This window comes from Panthera pardus, unplaced genomic scaffold (genome assembly GCF_024362965.1).
Source record: "Panthera pardus isolate Hobbes unplaced genomic scaffold, ASM2436296v1 HiC_scaffold_16, whole genome shotgun sequence".
Classification (NCBI taxonomy): domain Eukaryota; kingdom Metazoa; phylum Chordata; class Mammalia; order Carnivora; family Felidae; genus Panthera; species Panthera pardus.
The window spans coordinates 52,535,558-52,560,467 of NW_026526721.1; the positions used below are offsets into that span (position 1 = coordinate 52,535,558).

Below are 24,910 nucleotides of genomic sequence, written 5' to 3' on the forward strand. Positions count from 1 at the left end.
ACAGGAAAAGTCTTCTAATAAAGCCACTGAACAGGTGTCTAAAACTGCCTAATAAGGTTGTCCCATGTTTATATGACAGACATTTAGATCCTTGTACTTCATTTCCTAAAGGAAGCAACATTTCCTATTAAAGGCTTTTCCTCTAAATGTCTAATACTTTCCCCTCAGTCAGCAACACAAGAATCTGAATATTTTTCTTCTGCCAGGGGAAGAGCTGGTCACCTTGAGTCAGGATCAATTTTATGAAGCGTCATATAATAATTTGAAAGATTAATCAGATTTTGTTGTGAGACACAGATGAGAACTACATTGTTTTTTTCTTTTAAAGAACTGCTTCTGTCACGAACAGTTTGTTTAAAAAAAAAACAACCTACAGTCTTAAGATGAAATGTTAAAGTTGAAGTTATAAGATAGGAAAATATCTGATTATAGAACTTCAGAGACAAAAACATTTTAGAGTATGCAAGTAAGACACACATCTGTTCATCTCATGAGCCTAAGGTGAAACACAATGTCCACTACAACTTCAACCAGGGCACAATGAAGACAAGTTACCAAGATTAAAGGTCAAACTCTTTTCTCAAAAGTTGGTCAATTCCTTCAGTGCCCATTGTGCGTGTGGTACATGGTCCAGGGCAAACCATTTAAAACAAGTGAGACACCAAACATACAAATCAGTAGCACTAGACTTCACGAAATATCCTAAATGCAAAAGTGTCATTTAAATATGAAATTGTGCGGTATACTATCAGAGTAACTTCCTTTTTTCCCCGCAAAACATACTCCCCTCCCCACATCAGAAACATAACCATACTCATACTTAAAAAGTCAGAATAGCAAAAGTGAAAATGTCCGAAAAGGAAACCCAAGTCCCCCAATTCCCACCCTTCTGGGTACCCCAAACCATAAAACCCCAACACAATATGCATTTACATACTCCTGAGCTAGGTGGGTATTTCCCACTCCTTTCAAAGGTCTTCCATGCAACACTTGCCCTGCCTGTACCTAACTGCTACTCAGCCCTCGAGAACAGCTCACACGTAATTCCCCACCAGACATCTTCCCTGAACCCCAGGTGGGCTCAGGGGCCCTCCTCTGTGAGTACTGAGGACACTGAGTTTTACCCAACTAGAGCTAAGACATTCAAAGGACCAAGACAGAGCTAGGTTTCTACTCAACCAACCACAGTGGTTTGACATATATTAAAAGCTCAAAAAACTCAAGTGCTGACACTTAATTACTGAGAAAATGTACCAAGAATAAGAACTCCCATTATAACTTGAAAGAAAGGTAACATAATTGAGGAAAAGAAGAAAGTATCAGCAAACATTCAAAATACTGATTGGCACAACCTATCAGATGGAGTGGTCAAAGAAGACCCATTTAAGGAGGTGATATATACACAGATCTTTGTCTCTATCCTAAAAATGTGAAGTTAGGGGAAGAGCTTTTTAGGAAGGGAAAAGTATTTGAAAAAGCAACAAGTGGAAAATATCTTGGCACCATCCAGAAATTGAAACTAGACAAGTGAGGCTGAAGTGTAAATTATTCAAGAGTAAGCAAGAGAGTAATACGGTAAAATTTAAAATTATTTCCAATTAAAGGAACTAAATAAACAAAATATTATGGAGAGAATTACTGTAGTACGCGATACTGAGTAATGGACGGAGGTAGAGAATACAGTTCAAAAAAGTAGGATGGAGCCCAAAAGCTCATCAAAGTAGCTTCAGGTTTATGGAACTGGAAATAAGGAATCATTTAAAAACTGTTATAGGGGAGACTGGGTGGCTCAGCAGGTTGAGCGTCCAACTCGACTTCAGCTCAGGTCACAATCTCACGGTTTGTGAGTTCGAGCCCCGCATCAGGCTCACACTGACAGTGCGGAGCCTGCTTAGGATTCTCTCTCTCTCCATCTCTCTTTGCTCCTCCTGCTCTCTCTTCTCAAAATAAAAAAGCTTTTAAAAAATTCTTATAAAAAAGTAATCATGCATGATATAATTATTAAAATAAAGGATGGCAATTCATTTACAAAGGTAGTAAGGAATGCCTGAATACTGTTCACCTGCTCCAGGAAGAGATAATATATATCACAGACTCCTGTATATAATATATTCATAATACTATGTTCATTAACTTAAGAGTCAGAACTGGGAAAGTACCCAATGACACCTCTGCCATAGGGATTTTGAAATTTTCCTTTACTTTGCATGAGGGGAAAATATTACATGGATTCATCAGGTGCCAATTTCGTGTTTCTCAGCAAAACTTTTAAATATGCTAATTTGAAGCAGCAAAATACAACAAACAATTAAATATGTTAAAAGTGGCTTCAGTTGTAATTCTGATGTTTCTGTGCTATTTAGTTCTCTGCTAACACAGATTCTAGACACTGGTTCTAATTACGGATCAATAGGCAGAAGAGGGATGCATGTGGTTTCAAGGCCCTTTTCATCCTCTCTAAAATGTCACATGAAAAGAAAACCCTCAGCTGATTAAAAGAAATATTTCTGGACCACGCAAGATTAGCAAGCCCAACTTAATTAAATTTCTCTGGCTTAATAACTATTAAATTTCTCCTTCCATCCCAAAAAGGAAACAAAACTGAACAAAACAAAAACAAACCGACAACAGCTTCTGTCCATACATAGGTTCAAAACCACCTGCCAAGTTTCATGAAGCTCCTTAAATACCACATGGCTTGAGATTGGCGTACACGCATCCCTCACTCCTTTCATCCATGGTGACTGCATACCTACCACGTGTAGGATTTGGAGGAGGCACTAAGGAGACAGCAATGAAGAAAAGAAAGATTATATAGATTAAAACAAGATCTGGAGAGAAGAGAACAGAGGACCACAGAGAAAGTAAAGTGTGGAACAATTTAGAGTGATTGGTCAAGGAAAGCTTCTGAGGAAGTGACATTTCAGCTCTGATCTGAAGGATGAGCAAGAGTTAAATAGCTGAAAAAGTTTTCAGGCAGAGGAAGCTGTGGATGTGGAGGTCCCGAAAGCCTGAAAAACTGAAAAATGAGTGGCTAGAACAAAGACCAGAGGGAGATTGTCTTGAGATGAGGTTGGACAGGCAGATAATGGAGAAATATAAATGATAAACCACTCATATGAATAAACAGTGGTTTTTGTTGTGTTATTACTCAAGCTGCCAGCCATCACAGTTTCCATTCATTCCAACCATATGGTCTTGTATGGTGAGAATAGATTTTGAGGCTAGCAAATAAAAACGACTCATTTGGCATGATGGTTCTGGACAGCATTCCAGAGTCCTGCTTCAAGCAGAATAGTGAAAGCAGACCAAACACCTTTCTCTGGGTCAATTAGGCTTATTAATTTCCATGACCAGTTAAAACTAAAGACAAAATTTAGAGCCTAATATAAGATAAAAGTTAGTAATGTTTACTTTTTTATAACTCATGTGGCTTACAAACAATCAGGATATTTTCGTTCTGCTTGTGATCACTTTCATTTTCTGAACAAGAAATGCTGCTAAGATTTGTTTTCAGTACCCAGAGGTATTATAATCATAAATGTCTGATTTTAATTCTGATTTTAAAAAAAGGGAAAACTCACTCACATTCCTAGGTATTTTCTTTATAACTCAAATAATTTTATTTTTCATAGAAATTTCAAAAATTGAGTATGCATCTCTTTTAAATCAAGTGACATCAATAATGACTAAATTTGAGATAAGGCTTTTTTGTTTTTCATTTGGAACTGCATAAATTTTAGAATGAAAACTCGGAGCTTTACATAATAACTTTCCCTGAGACAGTTAATCACTAAAGGCCAGTATTCTAAAGGAATTAGTACTTGATAATTATATAAAACACATGAGTTACTCTTTTTCTAGATCTTAAGATTTCCAGGTCCAGAATAAACGAACTCTCTCAAATTATCCATCAAAGAGCCTGTTTTCTACTGATGTTTTGTGTTTTTGTTTGGTTTTTACTGCAAAAGATAATTAACTCCTTAAACACCGTATCAATCAAAATTTCCCAGTTGTGTATTAAAATGAACTCAGTGGCGTCTGTGTTGCTCCGTTGCTTGACAGTCTGACTCTTGGCTTCGGTTCAGGTTATGATCTCACGGTTCATGGGATTGAGCCCTGCGTCAGGCTCTGCACTGATGGCATGGAGCCTGCTTGGGATTCGTTCTCCCTCTCTCTCTCTGCTCTCCCCTGCCCACGTTCTCTCTCTCTCTCTCTCTCTCTCTCTCTCTCTCTCTCTCTCTCAATACATAAATGAGCTCAGTAATTTGACAACAAATTATTAAGGACTAGGGTAACTCTGATAATAAAAGATTACATAGGGAAGATCTAGCCCAAATAAGAATGTCATAATTGTGCACTGCTTTTATCATATTGACATCATCTGAAGAAATAATTCTATAAATTCTGTAACATACAATGGTATAACAGACTTCCTAATGGTAATTTTTTAGGGCTTTCACTCAGAATCCAAGAAACTACTTCTTACACAGGTATTGTTCCAACAAAACAATGCTAAGTGCCACCTAAAGAAACAAAAAAGCTAAAGGAAACACAAATATATTTCTAGCAATTGAATAGAACCCCAAAGATTTCTAAAACTAACTAAAGAGGGGACAGGACTACATAACATTGATATCATGTTGTATTTACAACTAATTTTAGCACAAAATTCACTATGTAAACTGATAACAAACCCAAAATGAGAAAGAAACTAAAAGGATTAGTTAAAACAAAACAAAACAAAACAAAACAAAAACAGAACACATAGTGTCTACAGGTCTTTCTCAAAATTCTAATGTTATCCTGTCTAAGTTTATAACATTTAAAGAAAGTGGCTTTTCAATTTTAACTTTACTATTACCATATCATGACTCTATTCTTCAGAAATGCTGTCATCTGGAGGGGAAAGAAAAATCAGCCATTAAACCTTTCATTGTTAAATTTTCTTGCTCGCCCAATTAGACCAGGAATACATGCAATCCCTAGAACTGGTAAATTGCACAAACTATGTAACACTTTGCAACTCAAGACCAGTCTGCCCTTTGCCTATCACTTACTAACCTCCGTAAACTGTAACACCAGTCATATTTTAAGGCTTTATATTTTTATTGTACTGGTAAGAAAGAAGCAACTGTTTTTTCAAGATCTTCATATGATTTGTATAGATGAAAAAATACATAATTAATAAAGAATAACCTGAGAAGTCTTCACATGTGAAATTATTTTCCTATACTGTGCTTAGTTCTAAAACCAGCTTCTATCTGAAAAAAAAGCAAAAAACAAAAAACAAACTGTGAAGTCCTATTTCACAGAAATTCTTTTTGAAAACTGAAGAACAGAACTCTGAAATACGTGTAACAACTACTATCTCATGGTGGAGAAAACCTCTGGTAGCGCTGTGGGAAATTAAAAATAATCACCATGAAGAAAAATGAAAATGAGCTTACTAAAAGTGAAAGATATCAGAAGAAAATTTTCAATCTTTAAAACAAAACAAACTTGATCCTAAACTCCAACCAGAAGTTTAAAATAGTATTATTAGAATTAGGAAGAAAAATAGTTTTGCTCTAAGGCACACTGGGACCCAGGAAATTTTTATACTCTTAAAAACATAACCTACTAGTTCCAGATGAACTTTCAACCACATGCAGTAGACTACTGATATGTTAAAACACTTGGTGTACATTCTGCTTCAGTCCAAGCTTCAGTGACCTGCAGTGAATTGGAAACTTCCTAAAATAACATCTAATTAAAATTCTTTACAGTAGTTTGAGATTGTAATACAGCAAATAAAGTCCTGCTCTCACCTTGTTTACTTGCCATCTGTCTCTCTCTTAAATGTCAAGTTCTGAAAATGCTAAAATTATTCTAGTTATTTTAATCTCACAGAAATGACAGTTTACAATGAATGCATACAAGGAAAATTTTAACTTGCTGCTGGAATAATGCCACATATATAGTAGAGAAAATAAAGAGCAGTTACATAATAGAAAGTTACCAGGGACACAACACATTTACACTGTTCTCTGAATGTAATGGTTAACTAGGGTGACTAAAGGAAAACACTTTGTCTTTTGCTTCTCATCTTAAGGCTTTACTCCCCAACCTTAAAGTCATGCAAAAGATGTACAGGCCCATCATGCTACATTACTCCCTGGAGTGCCACTTCTCTCAGAAAACAGTAAAAGGGCAAAGACATCGATCTCTGCCTAGACCACCTTCTCTTTATATATGTATGGTTCCTGAAATCAGAAGACCCATTCAAATCAGTTTCAGGAGCCTCATCCTCTCTTTTAGACAGGGACTTCCTCATCCCTGATCAAAACAATCTGTTGTGATTATCTGTGTCTAAAACTACCTCCCAGGAAATGAAATGTGGATTTAGGAGTGTTCCCAGTCTCAACATAATGAATAAAATTAAATTCTATCATGTAAGAAGAACTATCAGGATAAATTGAAAAGGACAACTCAAGGAGGTTCCCAAATTAGTCTGGGGAAATACCATGAACATATCACCGAAGCAATGTGAAACAAACAACGTATATATCTTAAGAATCAGGTTCTGTTATAGAAAGGGAAAAACTATTTGGCAAATATTTTTAGGGCAAGTTTCAGGACTAAAATATTGCCTAAGAAATGGATGGATCATAGCCAATCAAAATGGTAAAGTTGAGATTACTGACATCCCACACTAGATAACTTACAAAAACACACAAAACCACCCCCACTTTGGTATAGTGAGTCAAAACAAACCGCTGACAAATCCTAACAGCTATGTGAGGGGGCGCAACAATAACACACAGTGAGAACACACATGCCTCTGTTTTCCTTTAAAGTCTGCTTTTGAGTCTGCATGGTTGATGTAAGAGAACAGCAATTCCCTGCTTTAAAAGCCCTGTCTACATGTTCAGAATGTCTCAGGTGTCCTTCAGAGCCAGTATGCCCATGCAAAAGAAAAAAAAGAAAAAAAACTGTATATACGGCAAGAATACCAGATCCAACCATCCAAACTCACCTTTTAAAAGGAAAGAAAAAGAGATGGCACTTAAATAAATACATAAATACAGGAAAATTTTAGCTAAAATCTGAAAACTAATTTTCAAGTTTGAAAATCCTTCTCTGTATTAGAGAATTCCATCCATAAGAATGATTACCATTAACAAGACTTTTTAAATCCGTGAGCATGTACTTATGCACTCTGAAGACGTAACTACCGTCTGCTGCGCAATAAGCTATAAAGAGGATGAAGCACTTCTGGCAAAATATATAACAAACGAAACTGGACTATTCATGTCGAAAGCATGGAGGATTCCCCAGTTGCTAAAAAGTCCTGTGTATTCAGAGTCATATATACAACAGCACAGAAACAAAAACAGTCTTTGAAGAAATGTTAAAATCAGAATAAGAGGAAGTGAAAACACCCATAAGAGCTCAGATGGAGCACGAATAAGCCAATAGGAAAGCCATGAAATATGCTCGTTGCCATGTGTAGGTTGTGGGAACATGCATAATGGTGAAGCTGTGTTTCAGGGCTTTATCTTACAGGTGCTAAGGGGGGGCTACAAGGTCACTCCATTAAAGAAGTGCTTCCCAATCTCAGTAACTTCACTAACTTTATCCAAGAATACCGTTCCATTAAGGCATTTTGTGTACACACAGAATTAAAAAATTGTTCTAAGATATAAATAATCTATAATAAGTAATAATGGGTGTGACTATGCGCATGGACATGTTTGCCTTCTAAAATCAATGGCGCTCATTGCCAAATTTGAAGGTGATATTCAGAGCTCATCTACAAATTCTAAAAGCTAAGCCTCCGGACACTTCATCAGACACTTTCCAGTGTAACATTTTCACTTTCTCCTGTTTCTATGACCTAGTAGCTCATAATCAAGGAATAAAGCAGAATTTTCAAATAATCTTACAGTAGTTCTGGAGAAATTATATATATATATGTACATATACATATATATATATACATATACGTGTATATATATATATATACGTGTATATATATATATATACACGTATATATATATATACACGTATATGTATATATACACGTATATGTGTATATATATATATATATATATATATATATATTTTAATATTTATTTATTTTTGAGAGAGAGAGAGAGAGAAAGACAGAGAATCCCAAGCAGGCTGTACACTATCACCACAGAGCCCGACGCAGGGCTCAAACTCACAAACCATGAGATCATGACCTGGGCCAAAATCAAGAGCTGGAAGCTTAAATGACCAGGCCATCCAGGCACCCTAAAATAATACAATTTTTATGAGTATTTACCAACAATGCAATGTCTGGATACTGTGAAAGATAACATAGAAGAAATTAGTTTTGCCTTAAAGAATATGTAATGGGATATTTAAAATGATCTGTCTTGGGGCGCCTAGGTGGCTCAGTTGGTTAAGGCATCCAACTCTTGATTTCGGCTCAGGTCATGGTCTCCCCGTTCATGAGTTTGAGCCCCGCACCAGGCTCTGTGCTGATGGTGTGAAGCCTGCTTGGGATTCTCTCTCCCTCTCTCTCTGCCCCCCCCCCACTTGTTCTGTCTCTCCCTCTCTCAAAAGTAAATAAACATTAATTTTTTTAATAAAATAAAAAAATAAATAAAACGATCTGTCTTCTCACCATTTTCAAAAGATAGCAACATTTGACAATATATAGTTAAGTACCATAAGAAAGGCCTTGATAAATGCCACAGTCCATGGGAAAAGAGATACTTCAGCAAGTATCTTCAGGAAAACCTGATGAGGGTGGGGGCGAAGGGTCTTAGCTATATTAATAATAAGAAAGACTTTGCATAAACGGGGGATGAAAGGAAAATGGCAAGATACCAGGCTAGCATGCCACCGCAAATTCTCAGGGTGGTGATTCAGCCAATCTGAAAAGAATATAAAATGATAATTTCAATCCTTCTTTTCTTTTCGAACAAAATTCTTTCAAAGACCTTACTGATACTTATCTTTCCTGGGGATCCTTTAAAATGACGTACAACTGGGAGTGGAGTCCTGCAGTGGTGATAAAAAAAGTGTAGTAAAAGTGAAAGATCTGTCAGACCCAGGATCCTTGTCCAGCCCTGCCCTCTCAGTAGTCTCTGGTAACTGCACACTGAAGGTGAGATGATTTCACTCAGGGGAACTCTGAGAACAAGCACGACATCAGAAACAGGTAGGGCACTTTTAAAAATGTAGATACTCAGATCCCAGCTGGTAAGGGCAGAGGTAATATACAAAGTCAAGGACCTGCACTTTATCATTCTAGAAGATGAGAACACATCACCTGGTCTGTGGACTCTGTAGGGAAACCACTAGATAAGATGACTGCCAAACACGTTAGTGACATATCTTGTGTTAAAAAAAAAAAAAAACACAAAAAGTTTAAATTTTATGCACTTTAAAATTATATACATCAGAATACTGACACAAGACAGGAAGTGGGGGTCTCTAAGAACTTTAGCTTTCAGTCACAGATGGCCTGCCATTAATATTTTAATGTCTTTAGAGGATGCCAATGGCCAGCAATTCATATAGCATTAGGCAGAAATAGGGGAGAAAAGAAAAAGCAAAGAAAATGTTTCTGTTTAAAAAATGCCATGTTTCTAAGACTGCCATTGGTGATTATATCAATCCTGCAGGGGCTGGTAAACTTTTTCAGTTAAGGCCCAGATAGTACATATTTTTAGCTTTGTGGGCCATAGAGTTTCTGTGGCAGCTACTCACTTGTGCCACTGTAGCCACAGAATGGGTATGTCCATGTGCCACTGAAATCTTATTTACAGAAAGAAAAAGAGGCTGGATTTGGCCCACATGCTGTAATTTTACCAAATACTGATAAAGTGGAAAAATGCACTGTGATAAATTACTAACTTCAAGACTTCAGTCACTTTATAAAAACATAACTGAAGTGTTTGAAGCATCTGTAAAAAGAGCTACCAATTTATTTTCAGAAAAAATTTTCATAAAAAAAATTTAGGTAAACTTTCCAATTTCCTTAAAGGGGAAAAAAACACTTTGCTCATCTAGAAAATTAAAAGCTTAAAAAGTCACAAGCAGAATTTCTGTCTCTGTCTTTGTCTCTCTCTCTCTCTCTCTCTCTCTCTCTCTCTCTCTCACACACACACACACACACACACATATACACAAAGGCATGTGAAATGAACTTTAAATGAAGCTTTAAATAAACAGTCCTGAATTTAACTAGCAAATATAAGCTGTCTTATTTAAAAAAAAAATTTGCACTGACTGACCATTTGACATACAATACATACAATATTCACACTGGTTTAAGGAGGATGAGAAAACACCTCATTTTCACAAGCATAAAATGTGCTAATTGTTCAAATAAGTCCTCCTGAAACAAAGGCGAAAAGGCTCACAATGCTGATACCCTTCAGATGCCAACAGCTGCAGGCTCACACATGCCAACTTGGTAATGAGACATCATTTAGAAATATACCACACGTAAATATATACAATTCTTGTCAAGTCCTGTAACCTGCAATCAATTAAGCTTCTCTAGATAGAAAATGGAACTGGAATACTAACTACTTGCCTCTGAGGTATAGTCATTGGTGACAAAAATAACTTTTTTCTTATAAAACATAATTTCAATGGTCCTTACCACTGAAACAAAGTATTTGCTTTTGGCTATTTGTGTCTAAACCTAAGTTTACAGTAGTCAAAGTCTAAAAGAGGTATTACTCAATGAAAAAAGAAAAAATTGTTTTCTTTTTTAAAGGATAACCAGTTTGAGATGAAGCTATCTTAGTATATTTGTTCCTCGTTTTATTTTTAAATATTTTTTTTTCCCATAAAGTTAATAAGAAGAGAAAGAGTTTACTCTAAAAAGTTTTCAGTATTGTTCTGGATGTCACAATTATTTCATATATATGAGATCCCTAAAATATATATTTGATATTTCACATATACATAACTTATTACACATGGTAGAACCCAAAGTTTTGGTCTTACTAACAATCTGAAATACTGCCATAATATATTATTCTTGAGATTCACATTTCATAACCTAAGACACAATTAAGGTTTCTAGGAAAGAAATGAATGTATGTATTCTGGGAGAAAATTCTCCGTGGGTCTCTCACATGTCTGTCTGCATGTATTTTGACCACAAATACTGACACCCTTTGTTTGGGACTATTCTTTCAGAAACATTTTTTTTTAATTTTTTAATTTTTTTTTAATGTTTATTTATTTTTGAAGGAGAGAGACAGAGTGTGAGTGGGGGAGGGGCAGAGAGAGAGGGAAACACAGAATCCGAAGGAGGCTTCAGGCTCTGAGCTGTCAGCACAGAGCCCGACGTGGGGCTTGAACTCACGAACTGCGAGATCATGACCTGAGCCGAAGTCAGACGCTCAACCGACTGAGCCACCCAGGCGCCCCTCAGGAACATTTATATAGCAAACAGCCTTGGGTGACAGCAATAGTGTCTCCTTCTGGAACAAAAACACTATCCAGTGTCTCCTTCCAGGGCAAAAGTTAGGTCAGTTTACCTCTCATTATAAAAGGCCCAGGTTTCTTAAGTTCAAGGTTCTTCAGTAATGCAACCCATTGGATGGGCAGGTGTAACCTGTCCTTTATGTCCTTCTATAGGAGTTGGGAGTCAGGGAACTGCACAAATAGTGATACTCTGCCTCTTGCTATTACTATGACTAATAAACAGTCATTTTGGTCCGACAAACATCCGTATGTCTTCTGTCAGCATTTATGAAGTGCAGATTAACTTCAAAATTAGTTCTTGACAACATAGTTTAAAGAAATAAATCCTACCAAGTTACACCATAAAATATGTCCAAGTTAGTTGTGTCTATGGATGTTGGGTTTATTTATTTGGGCAGATACCGTAGACTGAATACCCCTTCCCAATCCTTTTCTCTCTTGCCTTCCTCTAACATGGAGGCTGAACTTGAAAATTTTCAAAAGACCAGTCAGCTTTGTAGCAAGAGGAGATTCTATGTCCTAATAAGACCTCAGAGAAATCTGCTGGAAGGAGCAAATCAGGTAGAAAGCTTCCAGGCAGCTTTTTGATCTGTGATAAAAAGAGGACAGACATGTGTGGTGCTGCCCTGCCCTTCTTTCCTGTCTTGTAGCCTTAAAAAAGACAAAGCCACAGCAGAAATTTTACAACCATGAAGTGACTAGAATGAGGACAAACCCAACTAACAAAGGAGATTACAAAGCCAGAAAGAGCTTGGGTCTCTGTTGAGAAATACACATCCCTACACTTGTAAGCCACTGTTGGTCACATACTGTTACTTTTTAAAAAAAAAAATTTAGTGTTTATTTATTTCTAAGACAGAGAGCATGAGTGGGGGAGGGGCAGAGAGAGAGAGACACAGAATCAGAAGCAGGGTCCAGGCTCTGAGCTGTTCGCACAGAGCCTGACGCGGGCTCAAACCCACAAACGGTAAAAACCCACAAACCTTAAGTCGGTCGCTCAACCGACTGACCCACCCAGGCACCCCACGTACTGTTACTTTCAGCCAAATTAATTGATGCAACTTACAGACTCAGTCATGTTGATAAAACACTTTCAAAATTTTACTGTCCAAAAATAAGATTAATAATACATTAAGCCAAGAGTTGGCAAACTATAGCCCACAGCCTTTAGTCTACCACATGCTTTTATACATAAAGTTTTGTCGGAACATAGCCATGTTTTCCTACTATAAAGGAACTGCTGAGTAGTTGCCAGAGACCATGTGGCAAAATCGAAAATATTTGCTATCTAGTTCTATATAGTTTGCTGACCCGTGGGTTACGCTATTCGACATGCCACTTTTAGAAAAAATTATTTACTATTTTTTAAACTAAAATTCTTGAATTGATTACCTAAAATCCTAACTTGAAATCCATACTTATAATACTTTATATCATAATATTAAAGGCACAAAGTGAATGTGAAATGTAGCATTCCCTATGCCACCAACATGGAACACACCTCTCACCTCTCTCTTTTTAATTACAATACAGAAAACTTTGTTAACAGATTTAACAATGATGATGTAAGTCATAATCATATTTAAACTATTTTAATTGATCCTCCAGAGTTTTTATCACAAAATAAAAGAATAAAACTGGGATTCTTAATCAAGGGATAATGATTCTTAATATTATAACCTTTAATTAAATATACATATTTATAGTATAAATAATTTCTAAAGATAGCATTTAATACATTGAAATCAGAAAGAATGTTTGTTCTAACAATGTATTTATAAATTCATTTATGTCAACATATACAAAAATACAGATGAAAATGTAATGCACCATGCTTTTAATATATGCATAAAAATTAGTCAAGAAATTAATTCATATGCTTTTTATTATAAATCTTTAAAAATCTACAAAAATTATTGACCTACAGGTAGGTCCTTCAAAACAAAAATGTTTAAGTAATTTTCTTTGACATTATCTTCAATAGAGCAAAGTTTTTCAGACTTCTCATGCCATGAGAATGAGTTTCCATTTTCTTCTCCTCCTGACTATAAATTTTATACTACCATCATTTGGTCACTATTATGGGTTGAATTGTGTCCCTTAAAAAGATCCACTGAAATCTTAACTTCAACCCTACCCTGAATGTGACCTTATTCGGAAACAGGGTCTTTGTAGATGTAATAATTAAAATAGAGTCACCAGGCTAGGCCCTGATCTATCACGACTGGTGTTCATGTACAAAAGAAGGAAATGGAGACACAGGCAGAGGGAGGAGAACACCACGTGACGACAGAGGTAGGGACTAAAATTGTGCTGCTGGAAGCCAAGGAATGCCTGGAGCTACCAAAACTGTAGTCCTGGAGGCATCCTCCCTAGAGGGTTGAAGGGAGCACAGCCCTGCTGACAGCCTGATTTCAGACTTCTAGGCTCCATCAGTAAGAGAGTCAACTTAAATAGAAACTGCTGTTTGGGCCCCTTGGTGTATAATATTTTCCTACGGCAACCCTAGGAAATTAATACAGTCACATATATTTGATTAAGAGATCACATGATCACAAGATCAGATGTTCAAAGTAATACAGTTCAATAAATCTAAATTTATCTTTTTTCAACGGTTCTACCAAACCAAGCAGCCTCAATCTCTATTTTTTGAATCTATAAATGAGTACTTTTTGTAATAACCTCATCTGTATATCCTGCTATAATCAGCCCATCTATAAACAATTGATTTATAAATGCAAACTCAAACAAAAACTCATGTTCCAAAAACGAGCTTAAAGAGACAAAAGATTAATATTAAAAATGGATTTAGAAAACCAAATACTTCTGAAGCACTTTATTTCAAACAGTCAGACATGAGTACTATTTTATGACTTACCCAATTAGTGCTGGATGTTAAAATGTTTGGATTCCTGGAAACTCCACTTTGTTAAATCACTGAGGGAAAAAAGGGGGTGCTTCTTGGGCTAGATTTCCAAGCATTCTTCAGGCTATAGGATTATTACTGCAGCTTGTCAGTTTTATAAACAGACTTCAATTTAGTTTTTTTAAGAAACTGCCAAAGGAGCTGTCTTTAACTAAGTAACAAATCTGCCACTTGAAAGACATCATTCATCAACCTTCTTTGTTGGGAGCATTGTTATTATGAAACTAAAAACAGGCATTCTTTCTTGAGTGCTTCTGGATTTTAATTACCAAATTTGAATGTCACCAGATATTCACTGAAAGGGAAACATCAATTTTAATAAGCTGCCTTAAGACTGAAAAACATAAAAGGTATTCAACCATAAAGTCAAGTTCACTTTGAGTCTCGTAAGTTGGCTTACTGTCTTATAATACGATGCTTATTGCTCTCAAGAATTTGTAAACATTTAATAAACTCTAAGCTGTAGGGAGGAAAAGTCTCCAATTTTAAAATCAAAATATTATATGTGTATAATACATAATTTGACTTGGAAGGTATTTAAATAAATTGCAATAAAATTTTTAAAAGCTAATAAATCAGGAGTTAGGGGCTGCAAAATATTAACAGAGGGCTGGGGGAAAAGTAAATAAAATGGATTAAATATAAACATCTTATTTAAAAATTTAAAAAATAGTGAATTTAGTTTTAAATTACATCTTAATAACTTCTTTTGTATTTTTAAAATGTACCCCAAAGGGGAAATTGCTGGCAAAACCCCTTTCACTTTTCACTTACATGAAAATCAGTAAGAAAATCACTTTGTGTCTACTTAGCAAAAGCATCATAGATGAAGTTAGTCATAAAGTCCTCAACAGTCAAAGATTCTTCAAGCTCTCACCTGCCCACTCTAACAGACTCCCTTTGTTTAACTTCGAAAACATTTGTCTAAGTAACTTTCTTGTGGTCTCTCCTTTCACAGCGTGTTAATAAGCCCCTTCATTTCCAAACTTTAGAAAAGTATATTCACAACTCTCAGATGCTTAAAATATGAATGAAAGCATTCTTATCAAGACTAAATAAACTTTCTATTCATTTATGATAAGTCAGCCTGAGGAAGATGTTCAAGTTTTCTAAAGAAAATTCCATTTCCTACCTGGCAGACACTGCTACCCAAAGGAGTCGACCACTATTTGTCCTCTGCATCCTACTTATATATTATCATTTTAAAATATCAAAAATTAATCTTTTGGTTCCTCTAGTCTTCCACCGAAAAGGAAAAAGATATCTAGAATGCAGACAAACTGCAAAAAATTGAATGGCAACTCAACACGTTTATATTAAAGAACTTGTGTTCAAAAAAGATTAGGAATCTATTTTGATTTATTTAGAAATCATATTTTTCTGTTTGCAACCTGTCCCTTGTCCTCATGAAATGTAAAAAAGTTCTGCATTTTTCACCATTAATAAACAAAGAAAAGAAAGAGACTAGATCATTGTTTTTGTCAGATTATTTCTTAAAAGACTAATAATCCATTCCCTCTCATGCATCATTAAACAAGAGATATTTCATAATATATAGGAAATACATTCAACACTGTACAAGTTATTTATATTAGAAAGATATAACTTCCCTAAGATTAATTCTCCTGAAAATGGTTATTATAATAACAAAGACAGTATTTTTACTAGAAACTACTATTAGATTTGGAAAATCTACTATTAGATTTGGAAAAATTTTGCGGGTTTTTTTATTTTTTTTATTTTTTTATTTTTTGAGAGAGAGAGAGAGAGAGAGAGACAGAGTACGAGTGGGGGAGAGGCAGAGAGAAAGGGAGACACAGACTCCAGAAGTGGGCTTCAGGTTCTGAACTGCCAGCACAAAGCCCGATGTGGGGCTCAAACTTAGGGACAGAGAGATCATGACCTGAGCTGAAGTCGGTGACCTAACCGACTGAGCCACCCAGGCGCCCTGAAAAATTATTTAATAGACTAGTACAGCAACAGTAGTAGCCTTTAGTTTGAAACAAACTACATCTTTGTTTTATGATGTTGAAACGTCTGAACCAAAAAATATTGTGACAATCCAGAAAATAAAGACTAAAAACAACACAGATCACAGGTCAGAAAACCAACCAACACTACAAAGAACACTTGGAGCATAAATGACAACAGACCATTTGAAAGCACTCTTTCCTCATTTCCTTCTCGCAACTTATAGTGCTGCCTATGAGAAAACGTAGAACTTACTGTGGCATTTTAAACAAGGCCATAAACCTGTGAGTTCTAGTAATAATTAAAACTATTACCTAGAGCCTCAATTGTGCATACAAGTCAATCTCTTTTTATGGTTAAACTGAAAACCCAGGGGAACTTCAAGCCTACTTCCATGACCAAGCAATCAACAGCATTTATATTTATACAAATTTAAACACTTCAACTGACACACTATTATCTGGCCAAAGCAATGCTGGCATACGGTGGTATGAAGAAAGCCAAGTAGGTTTATTTGCAGCTTTGTGTTTTGTTGTTCCTGTTATTGTTGTTGCTGGTATTTTTTGATTCGATTTTTAACTTAACCATGAATCTTTAATATATCAGTTCCAAAATGTTCTTGGTATACTATCTCATAAATTACAACACAGGTATAAACAGCAAGCATAGTGATTAGTAGTCCTTTAGAGGAAAAGGCACTTTATTATATTAATACAGCCAGTTTAATATAGCATTTTTCTTTGTTCAATCAAATGGTCAGTGGAGAGGAAGATTTTTGCCTGATACTCCTGAAGGATTTTAAATAAAGGCTAGCATCTTCCAGGACGAATTTTTCTATGTCAAAATACTTTTAAAAAAATCTGGTTTGGAACGAATATTATTATACAAGCTATGCACACTGTGATTTTCGACAATATATGTGCATGAGGAACAGCCCAGGGACTCTGAAATGACATTAATAATAAGACAACATCTATGTATTATCCTCTGGTGTGAATTTTTTAAAAGCCTTCATTTTCTTCACTGATGGGTTATCAAACACAACTATTTTTTCCACCTCAGTTGACTTTTGGTTTTGTTTCAGTGGTTGTAAACCAGAGTGTGGGAGGGGAAAATGGTTTGTTGCACTCTGGTTCACTGAAGCAGCTATGAAATACGGAAAATCTGAGTATCCTTAGGCCATCACCTCTGGGTGTTCTAAAACAGTGTCTAACACCAGGCCTTGCTGAGCAGGTAATTAACACATAACTTTTTACATGAAAGAGTAAATTTTACTATCAAAATGGTCAACTGATGAAACTACCAGTCATATCACTGAAGAAAAGCCCCTCCTGGCAATTCTACATTTGTTAGCCTCACATTCATTCGGACTTTTGCCACTAAAAATGTAAGCCATGTGATATAAAGTTTCACCTCTTCTCTGTACCTGAAACTACAAATTCTCCCTTCTCTACATGATTCCCAACCCCCACCCCATATATACACAGGAAAACTTTATGGGTGCCTGATATCACTAAATTACTCTTCCCAGAAAGAAACACCAGCTCCGAATGGTTTAGACATTCAGCTGGAGTTGCACTAGCTCAGTGTGAGGTTCAACCATTTGTCAGAAAAAAAAAAAAAAACCAAAAAAACAAAGAAACAAACTTGGGAGAAGTGATGCTAGAAAAGAGGTTTGCCATAAAAGTCAAGCAAGGCATGCAGCATGCCTCTAACCAGAAATCATCATCCCACCCCGTTCTCCAAGTGAGAGGTTTGCCCTACACCCACAGTATCTATTTCACTAGCAAATAAACTTTCTGCTTCTCACCTAGAGACAAAAAATACACTGCATGCCATTTGCTATACTTATTTTCCTATTTACTATATTTGTCACAATTATATGAAACTGCTTTAAAAATTCAGGCCACTCATATTTCAGCAATTAATTAAAACCGAGCTTAATCAAAGTAGACACCTGAAATTTTCCCATTTGCCCTTACGTTTAAAACAAATCCACAAAGAAGTTTCTTTTTGACACAGCAGGAACATGAAAACAAACTTTTGGATTCGTGAACTCATCCAGCACTCTTTTTCTCAACAAAGTACGTAATTTGCTGGTGGCAATGCTGGTATAGTCAGTGGGCTCCAAATCACTATGTCTCCTATTACTACCTCCTTCAGTTTTAGCTTAATAATACCAATATCCCTACTGACATTATTTGCAGAAGCAAAAACTGTTCAGAGAATGTATAATATACCCAGGAATCACTGTGTCATCCATGTTAGATAAGAGTCATTCCACCAAATAGAATACTTTGTTGCCTAACGACCATAAGAACATTCTAAGAAATTTCTTTTGTTTTCTATAGAGCAAAATGTCTCACAGCTCCATATACAATGGCACACTTTAGCCTCAGCTTGCATTTAAAATACTAAGGCAACCTAAAAATGAATGTGTAAAAATATGTAACTACCAAAAGAAACATAGATCAAAACCTATGTTCTTACTATGGTGTACCAAGAGTGGTACATTAGTATGAATTTTGATTAAACATGTATCAAATGTAAGTTCTGCATAAAAACAGTGGTCAAAGAACACCATCAGCAAATGGAACACAGATGACAGAAAAATTCATTTAGGAACACGCTATACCAGCATAGAAACTAATAAGCTCTCTCTTAGGGTTGAATTTAGCAGAGTGACAAAATTTACTTGGACACTTAAAACACAGAATTTAGAGTCTCCTCGACCTGATCAATCAGCAATATACAACCTGTCATCATCTGTGGAAATCTACACACAAGCAACCAACATTTTACAGAGATTCTCCCATGATATGCTCCCACATAAAAGTCCAAAATATCAAAGTTTATACATGAAATGGTAATTATAAAGACATCTACTGGGTCAGGAAATGTTTCAAGTTTCTAAAGAAGTTATAAAAGTGGGGTACAAGTTCACCACATCTTATATGACTATATCCAATGAAAACACTGTATCCACTCAAATTCCTAAACTGAGAAATTACATGCCCTCTCACTGGACCGATATCCTAAAAACGTGAAATTAAATGGATTTCTTTGCTGACTCATGAAGAATTTCAGGGCTACTAAATGTGAATAAGAAGTATAAAGACAATTATAAAACAACTTGATTTTATTAGATCACTTGTAGAACTACAAAGTAAAAATACAGTTTTAAACATAAACAGCTGGCTTCCCTATAACTGGTCATTCTTGAAAGGTTTGTTGTTCCCTATAACTGGACATTCTCTGGAAGAAACCATCACTACTATATTTCCCTACTTTATTTATGATACCATGTGGTGATTCACACTCTGCTTGGCAGTCCAGGAGAGAGTCTTAGAGCTTTAAAACTAAAAGGCAACTGAAAGATTCACCATCCTCAAAACGTGTAAACTGTGATCCAAGTATATTACATAATGAGCCTATAGTTACAATTGGTTAACACTTATGATTATGTTAGGTTCATCACCAATTTAGAGAGCAAATTATAAATAAGTAAACATTTATGCCATTTTACATTTTGGCAGATGGTTTTTCTGTGTTTGATTTTGATGGTTTTACTCACTCCGGGTATTTGTTTGGCCAGTATTTACAGACAAGTTCAGAGTCTACACAACTAGATAAGTGAACCTGCTATTATACAACCCTATGTTTTATCAGACTGAATGAGGCTAGTTTTTCTGACCTGAAAGAAACATTAGAGGTTTCTTGGAGGTTTCCCTATATGGAAGGAAACTAAAATACAGAGAAGTTAAGTGTCTTAAACAAAAATTCAACTTAACCACATTAAAGTCATATATATTTTAATATTTGTTTTCAAATTTGGAAATCTAAATATACTATTACTATCAGTGAATATTCTAGATATATTTAAACTATCCCAGAAATGGAAAACTAACTTTCGTCAATTGATTTAAGATAGACCATAAAATTTAACATTGAAATAGCCAAAAAAACTTCAAAGGGGAGCCTCTAAGTCTGGAATCCTGGCTGTAAAGTGAGGATTCAGTTGATGTCCCTTCAGTCTTCGCCACCCCTGTTCAGTTTCTCACTTAACAGTCAAACACTGAGACTCAAGCTATATCTCCCACCCACGTCTATCACATATACATATCCAGTCAAGGCAGCGCCTCCAGTACCAAATACGGTAGATGGGAGCAACAGGAATTCTCATTCATCACTGGTGGGAATGCAAAATGGCACAGCCACTTTGGAAGACAGTATGGGAGGTTCTTACAAAGCTAAACATAGGCTTACCCTAAGACCCAGCACTCATGCTCCTAGGTAGTTACTCAAATGAACTGAAAGCTTACGTCCACATAAAAACCTGCATATGAATCCTTACAGCAGCTTTATACATAATTGCCAAAAGCTAGAAGCAACCCTGATATACTTCAATAGATGAATGGATAAACAAACTGAGGTACATCATTACATGATAATGAAATGGCAGATACATGACATGTATTTGTCAAAACCCACAGAACTGTGCAACACAAAGAGTGAATCCGAATATAAACTATGAGCTTTAGTAAATACTACTATATCACTATTGGTTCATCAATGTACCACACTATGCAAGACAGTAAAAATGGGAGAAAAGCATGTTGGCAGGGAGAGGTAGATGGGAACTATGTACTTGGGAGTAATTTTTCTGTAAACCTAAAACGGTCCTAAAAACTAAGGTCTATTTTAAAAAAGAACGGCATCTCATGAATTAGTAATTATCAAGAAATTTAAGTAAAACTACAAGGTTTAAATAATGTGAAAAGCAAAACACAAATGCAGTATTTCTTCCAAAAAACAAAAAAGCTGACAATTATACTATGATGCAAAAAGTAACAGAAATATGACCTTATCACTAAAATAAATAAATAAATCTGAAATATTCTTACCTGTCCTGTGACTGCTCTTCGTACATCCTCTCCTTGCCTTCTTTAAAGAGTCTTATTGCCCGTTTTGACTTTTTCATTAAACTGTCAATGTAGATTTTAAAATACTCATTCTCACTGAGTTGGGCAAGTTTTTGGTTGTCATCATATTTACTCAATATAAGTCGCAAATGTTGATATGTATCAGGTAAAATATCAAGTATGTATGGTGGGCTATTTTTCAACTGAAGTTTGGGATTTTGGCACAGTCTGACCTAAAAAAGAGACAAAAATAAAATACTTTCATATGAATCACAATAACTTGTTTCATAGAAAAGTTATGAAATTCATCAAACTGTACTATTTCTTCATTTTCCATAATATAAATTTTGATCTTAAAATTACTATCTCCAAGCTACAAAGAATTGGTAAATATTTGCATCTGTCTTGATATAATTAAATCCAATTTTCTTCTCCTCCCATTCATGCTTACTATGTCACACCTTTACTTTCCACCTCTTAAGTTTTCTTTCTCTCTTCTACAGTATCCCATTGTTCATGGCTTCACAGAACTCCAATGTGCTAATTATTGTATACCACTTATAGTCTCTTTGTTTAAATAAAAATTAGGAAATGGGCGTCTTCTGCTGGCAACCAACGTCGCCTCACATTTAGATATCATTTTACTACACTGAACTCCCAGCTAAAGCTCTTTCATAGATTTTAATTAATGTTTTGGCATATTGTTCCTGAACCCTGAGGAGAATAAAACAAAGAAGTGCTATTTTAATAACTGAGTTATTAAGTAGTAAATGGGTATCAGGTCAGAGCGAGTCTTTTCCACCTCCCCATATTATATCCCGTGCCTGTAGACATGCGTTCCATAAAGATTCAGTCATTACATCGGGTGTCACCCAACCACTGGGGCATTTGGAGCTGCCTGCAGAACCTTCTGCTAGGATGAAAAAGTAGCAGCTCAACTACTATATTCAATTCTACATGTTCATGCAATTTAGTCAAAAGTTAGTTAACTCATCTTATTCCTCCTATCCCTCAAACCAGGGCATAAGGAACCACCCAATTAAATAATTTGTAAATGAATTCATTGGATACTGCCCAAGAGCACACATAAATGTAAAGGTGCACAATCTCACAAAAAGCAAAGTGTACAAAGCAAAGGCAGCTTTACTGAGAAGCCAGTGAAGCATAAACTTGACGGTCCCTCAAATAGCTAGCCCTCTTCTAAGGCTTTCATCACATATTTTTGTAACACTTTCAAGAGCAAGATATTTTATTTTATTTTTTATTTTTGAGAGAGAGAAAAAGTGTGAGCGGGGGAGGGGCAGAGATAGGGGGAACCACAGAATTCAAAGCAGACTCCAGGCTCTGAGCCCCTCAGCACAGAGCCTGATGCACGGCTTGAACCCACGAACCATGAGATCATGACCTGAGCTGAAGTCAGTCCCTCAACAGACTGAGCAACCCAGGTGCCCCAAGAGCAAGAGATTTTAAACACAAGGTTAAGGGGCACCCGGGTGGCTCAATCAGTTATGCCTCTGACAGCTTGATTTTGGCTCAGGTTGACTGGAACCTGCTTGGGATTCTCTTTTCCCCCTTTCTCTGCTTCTCCCCCCGCCCCCTTCCCCCACCTCATGCTCTCAATCTCTCTAAATATAAATAAATAAATAAATAAATAAATAAATAAATAAATAAATAAATAAATAAAATAAAAAAACACACAATTGGTTATGATTTCTTTTTCCAGTATGACTTCCCTTTCATCACACTTAACCTCCTGTTGGGTGGCACTGAAGTGGCTGTAGGTATTTTTCAAATCTGGCTGATGGGAATTTGAGTTGGAAAATACATTTAGTGTGGCTTTAGTAGAAGGTATGTGAGATGCACAGTTATTTCCAGGACTAGTTAAAATATTGTCAGCTAATGCAACAACAACAACAACAACAACAACAAAAAATGGATTCAGGAATACTTCAAGTGCCCATCAAGCAGCACACAGCATAGGAGCAAGAAGATCCAATTCCAGTTTGGTAATTTAAACATGTCCAATGGTACCCAAGACCATTTGGCATATTAAATAATGCCAAATCATTAGAAAAGTATAGTTAAAGGGGCTGATAAAGCTTTTTACCCTCCTTTTACTTTGTGACACTTTGATATAATCAGAGAGGCTCATTCTGTCCTAACGACTGATGAAATACTAAACAGGTCAATGATTGAATAAATTCTGGTTGAAACAGCATATAGTTTTTCAATTCTTAAAAAATAAAATAGTATCACAAGTATGCACGAATTTCAAAAATATTGCCAGCAACATCATACAGCAGACACAGTTTAATTTCAGCAACATAAAACTTGCTACAGCACCTCACAGATTGATAAATTATTAACTTGTAGTTAGGGGACTATCCAGTTTCAAATTAATTTCCTCTACCGGTGAACTTTTTAACTGATAAAAAAAAAATTTCTTTCAGGTATTTTCTTCAGATATTCCAAATAAATATTCTTTAACAGATTTTTTTAAGTGTTACAGATTTTTAATTTGCTATTCTCTACCTGACCTTTTTCTCATTTGCTTTATTTAAATTGTAATTCTATCTGGGAATTTATTATTTTATTCGGTACAACTGTTTGCATAACTACTATATACCAGGTACTGAGCTTAGTGCCAGGAAATTATAGATGACTACAACATACTTCCTGCCTCAAGGAGTCTGGCAGAAGAGACCTAGTTCTCTATAATTAACTTAGGAGCAATGTAATTCTTGCTCTGAGGGATTTTAGGAAAGATCCTGTCCAATCCATTCATTTTCAGATAAAGAAACTAAGAACTACAAAGATTAAGGGACTATTAAAAAATCATTAATCCAACACAAGAGCCTGCATCTTCTGAATCTCAGGCTGATCTTCTTTCTAACTATATCACAATTTAATTAGAATTAGGCATATAATTAATGATCTCTGGCTAACCTCATTTACATTTTTATTTTTATGCCATTTGCAAATTTACATGAATTTCAGGACCCATTTGTTAATTCTACAAACATTTCTGTTTCAGGCATTGTTACAGGCCCTAGGGAATGCAGAATGAAATAAATCACAGACCTGTCCTCAAGGAGTTTTCTAGTGAAAAAGACTGATGGCTTAAAAAGAATTCCAGGAGACATTAAGTGCTATGATGGAGGAGAGTACAATGTGCTGGAGGAGAAAATCAGCAGCTCACTCATATTTTGACATGAAGATATCAAGAAAGGCATTCCTAAATTTGCAAAAGGAATATTCCAGGCAAAAGGGTATGCAAAGGCTTAGGAGGCACTAGAGAATAGATCAGAAAGAAAGGAGTCGATGCAGTCATTCTAAAAGGTAAAGGCACAGGAAGCCTAGGGTTGAGTGGCACAAGGCCCCTGTAGGCCACACAGTTTTCTAAATTTGCATTTGGGAAAGTGTAACATACAATGCTGATATGCTGCTGAGTACACAGTTGATCAGTTGGATTAGCATTAAACTCTGTGATTTATGCCAGCTTCTGCCAAAAATGAATAACCCTACACCAGGACTATGACTTCTAGGCAGGTCAAATTCAATTCGATAAATATTTATTGAGTGCCTGCTACGTGCAAGTAACTGTGAA

General features: G+C 35.8%; 1 protein-coding gene across 4 annotated transcripts in view; it reads right to left on the reverse strand.

The window, feature by feature from the left end:
* The window catches only part of CBLB (Cbl proto-oncogene B), a 211,870-nt gene that overhangs the window by 175,239 nt on the left and 11,721 nt on the right, over positions 1 to 24,910 (reverse strand). For all 4 annotated transcript variants that reach the window (XM_019448254.2, XM_019448255.2, XM_019448256.2 and 1 more), the window contains exon 3: positions 21,286 to 21,536. In XM_019448254.2, coding sequence (XP_019303799.1) covers positions 21,286 to 21,536 — 251 coding nt within the window. The remainder of the gene's footprint in view (positions 1 to 21,285; positions 21,537 to 24,910) is intronic.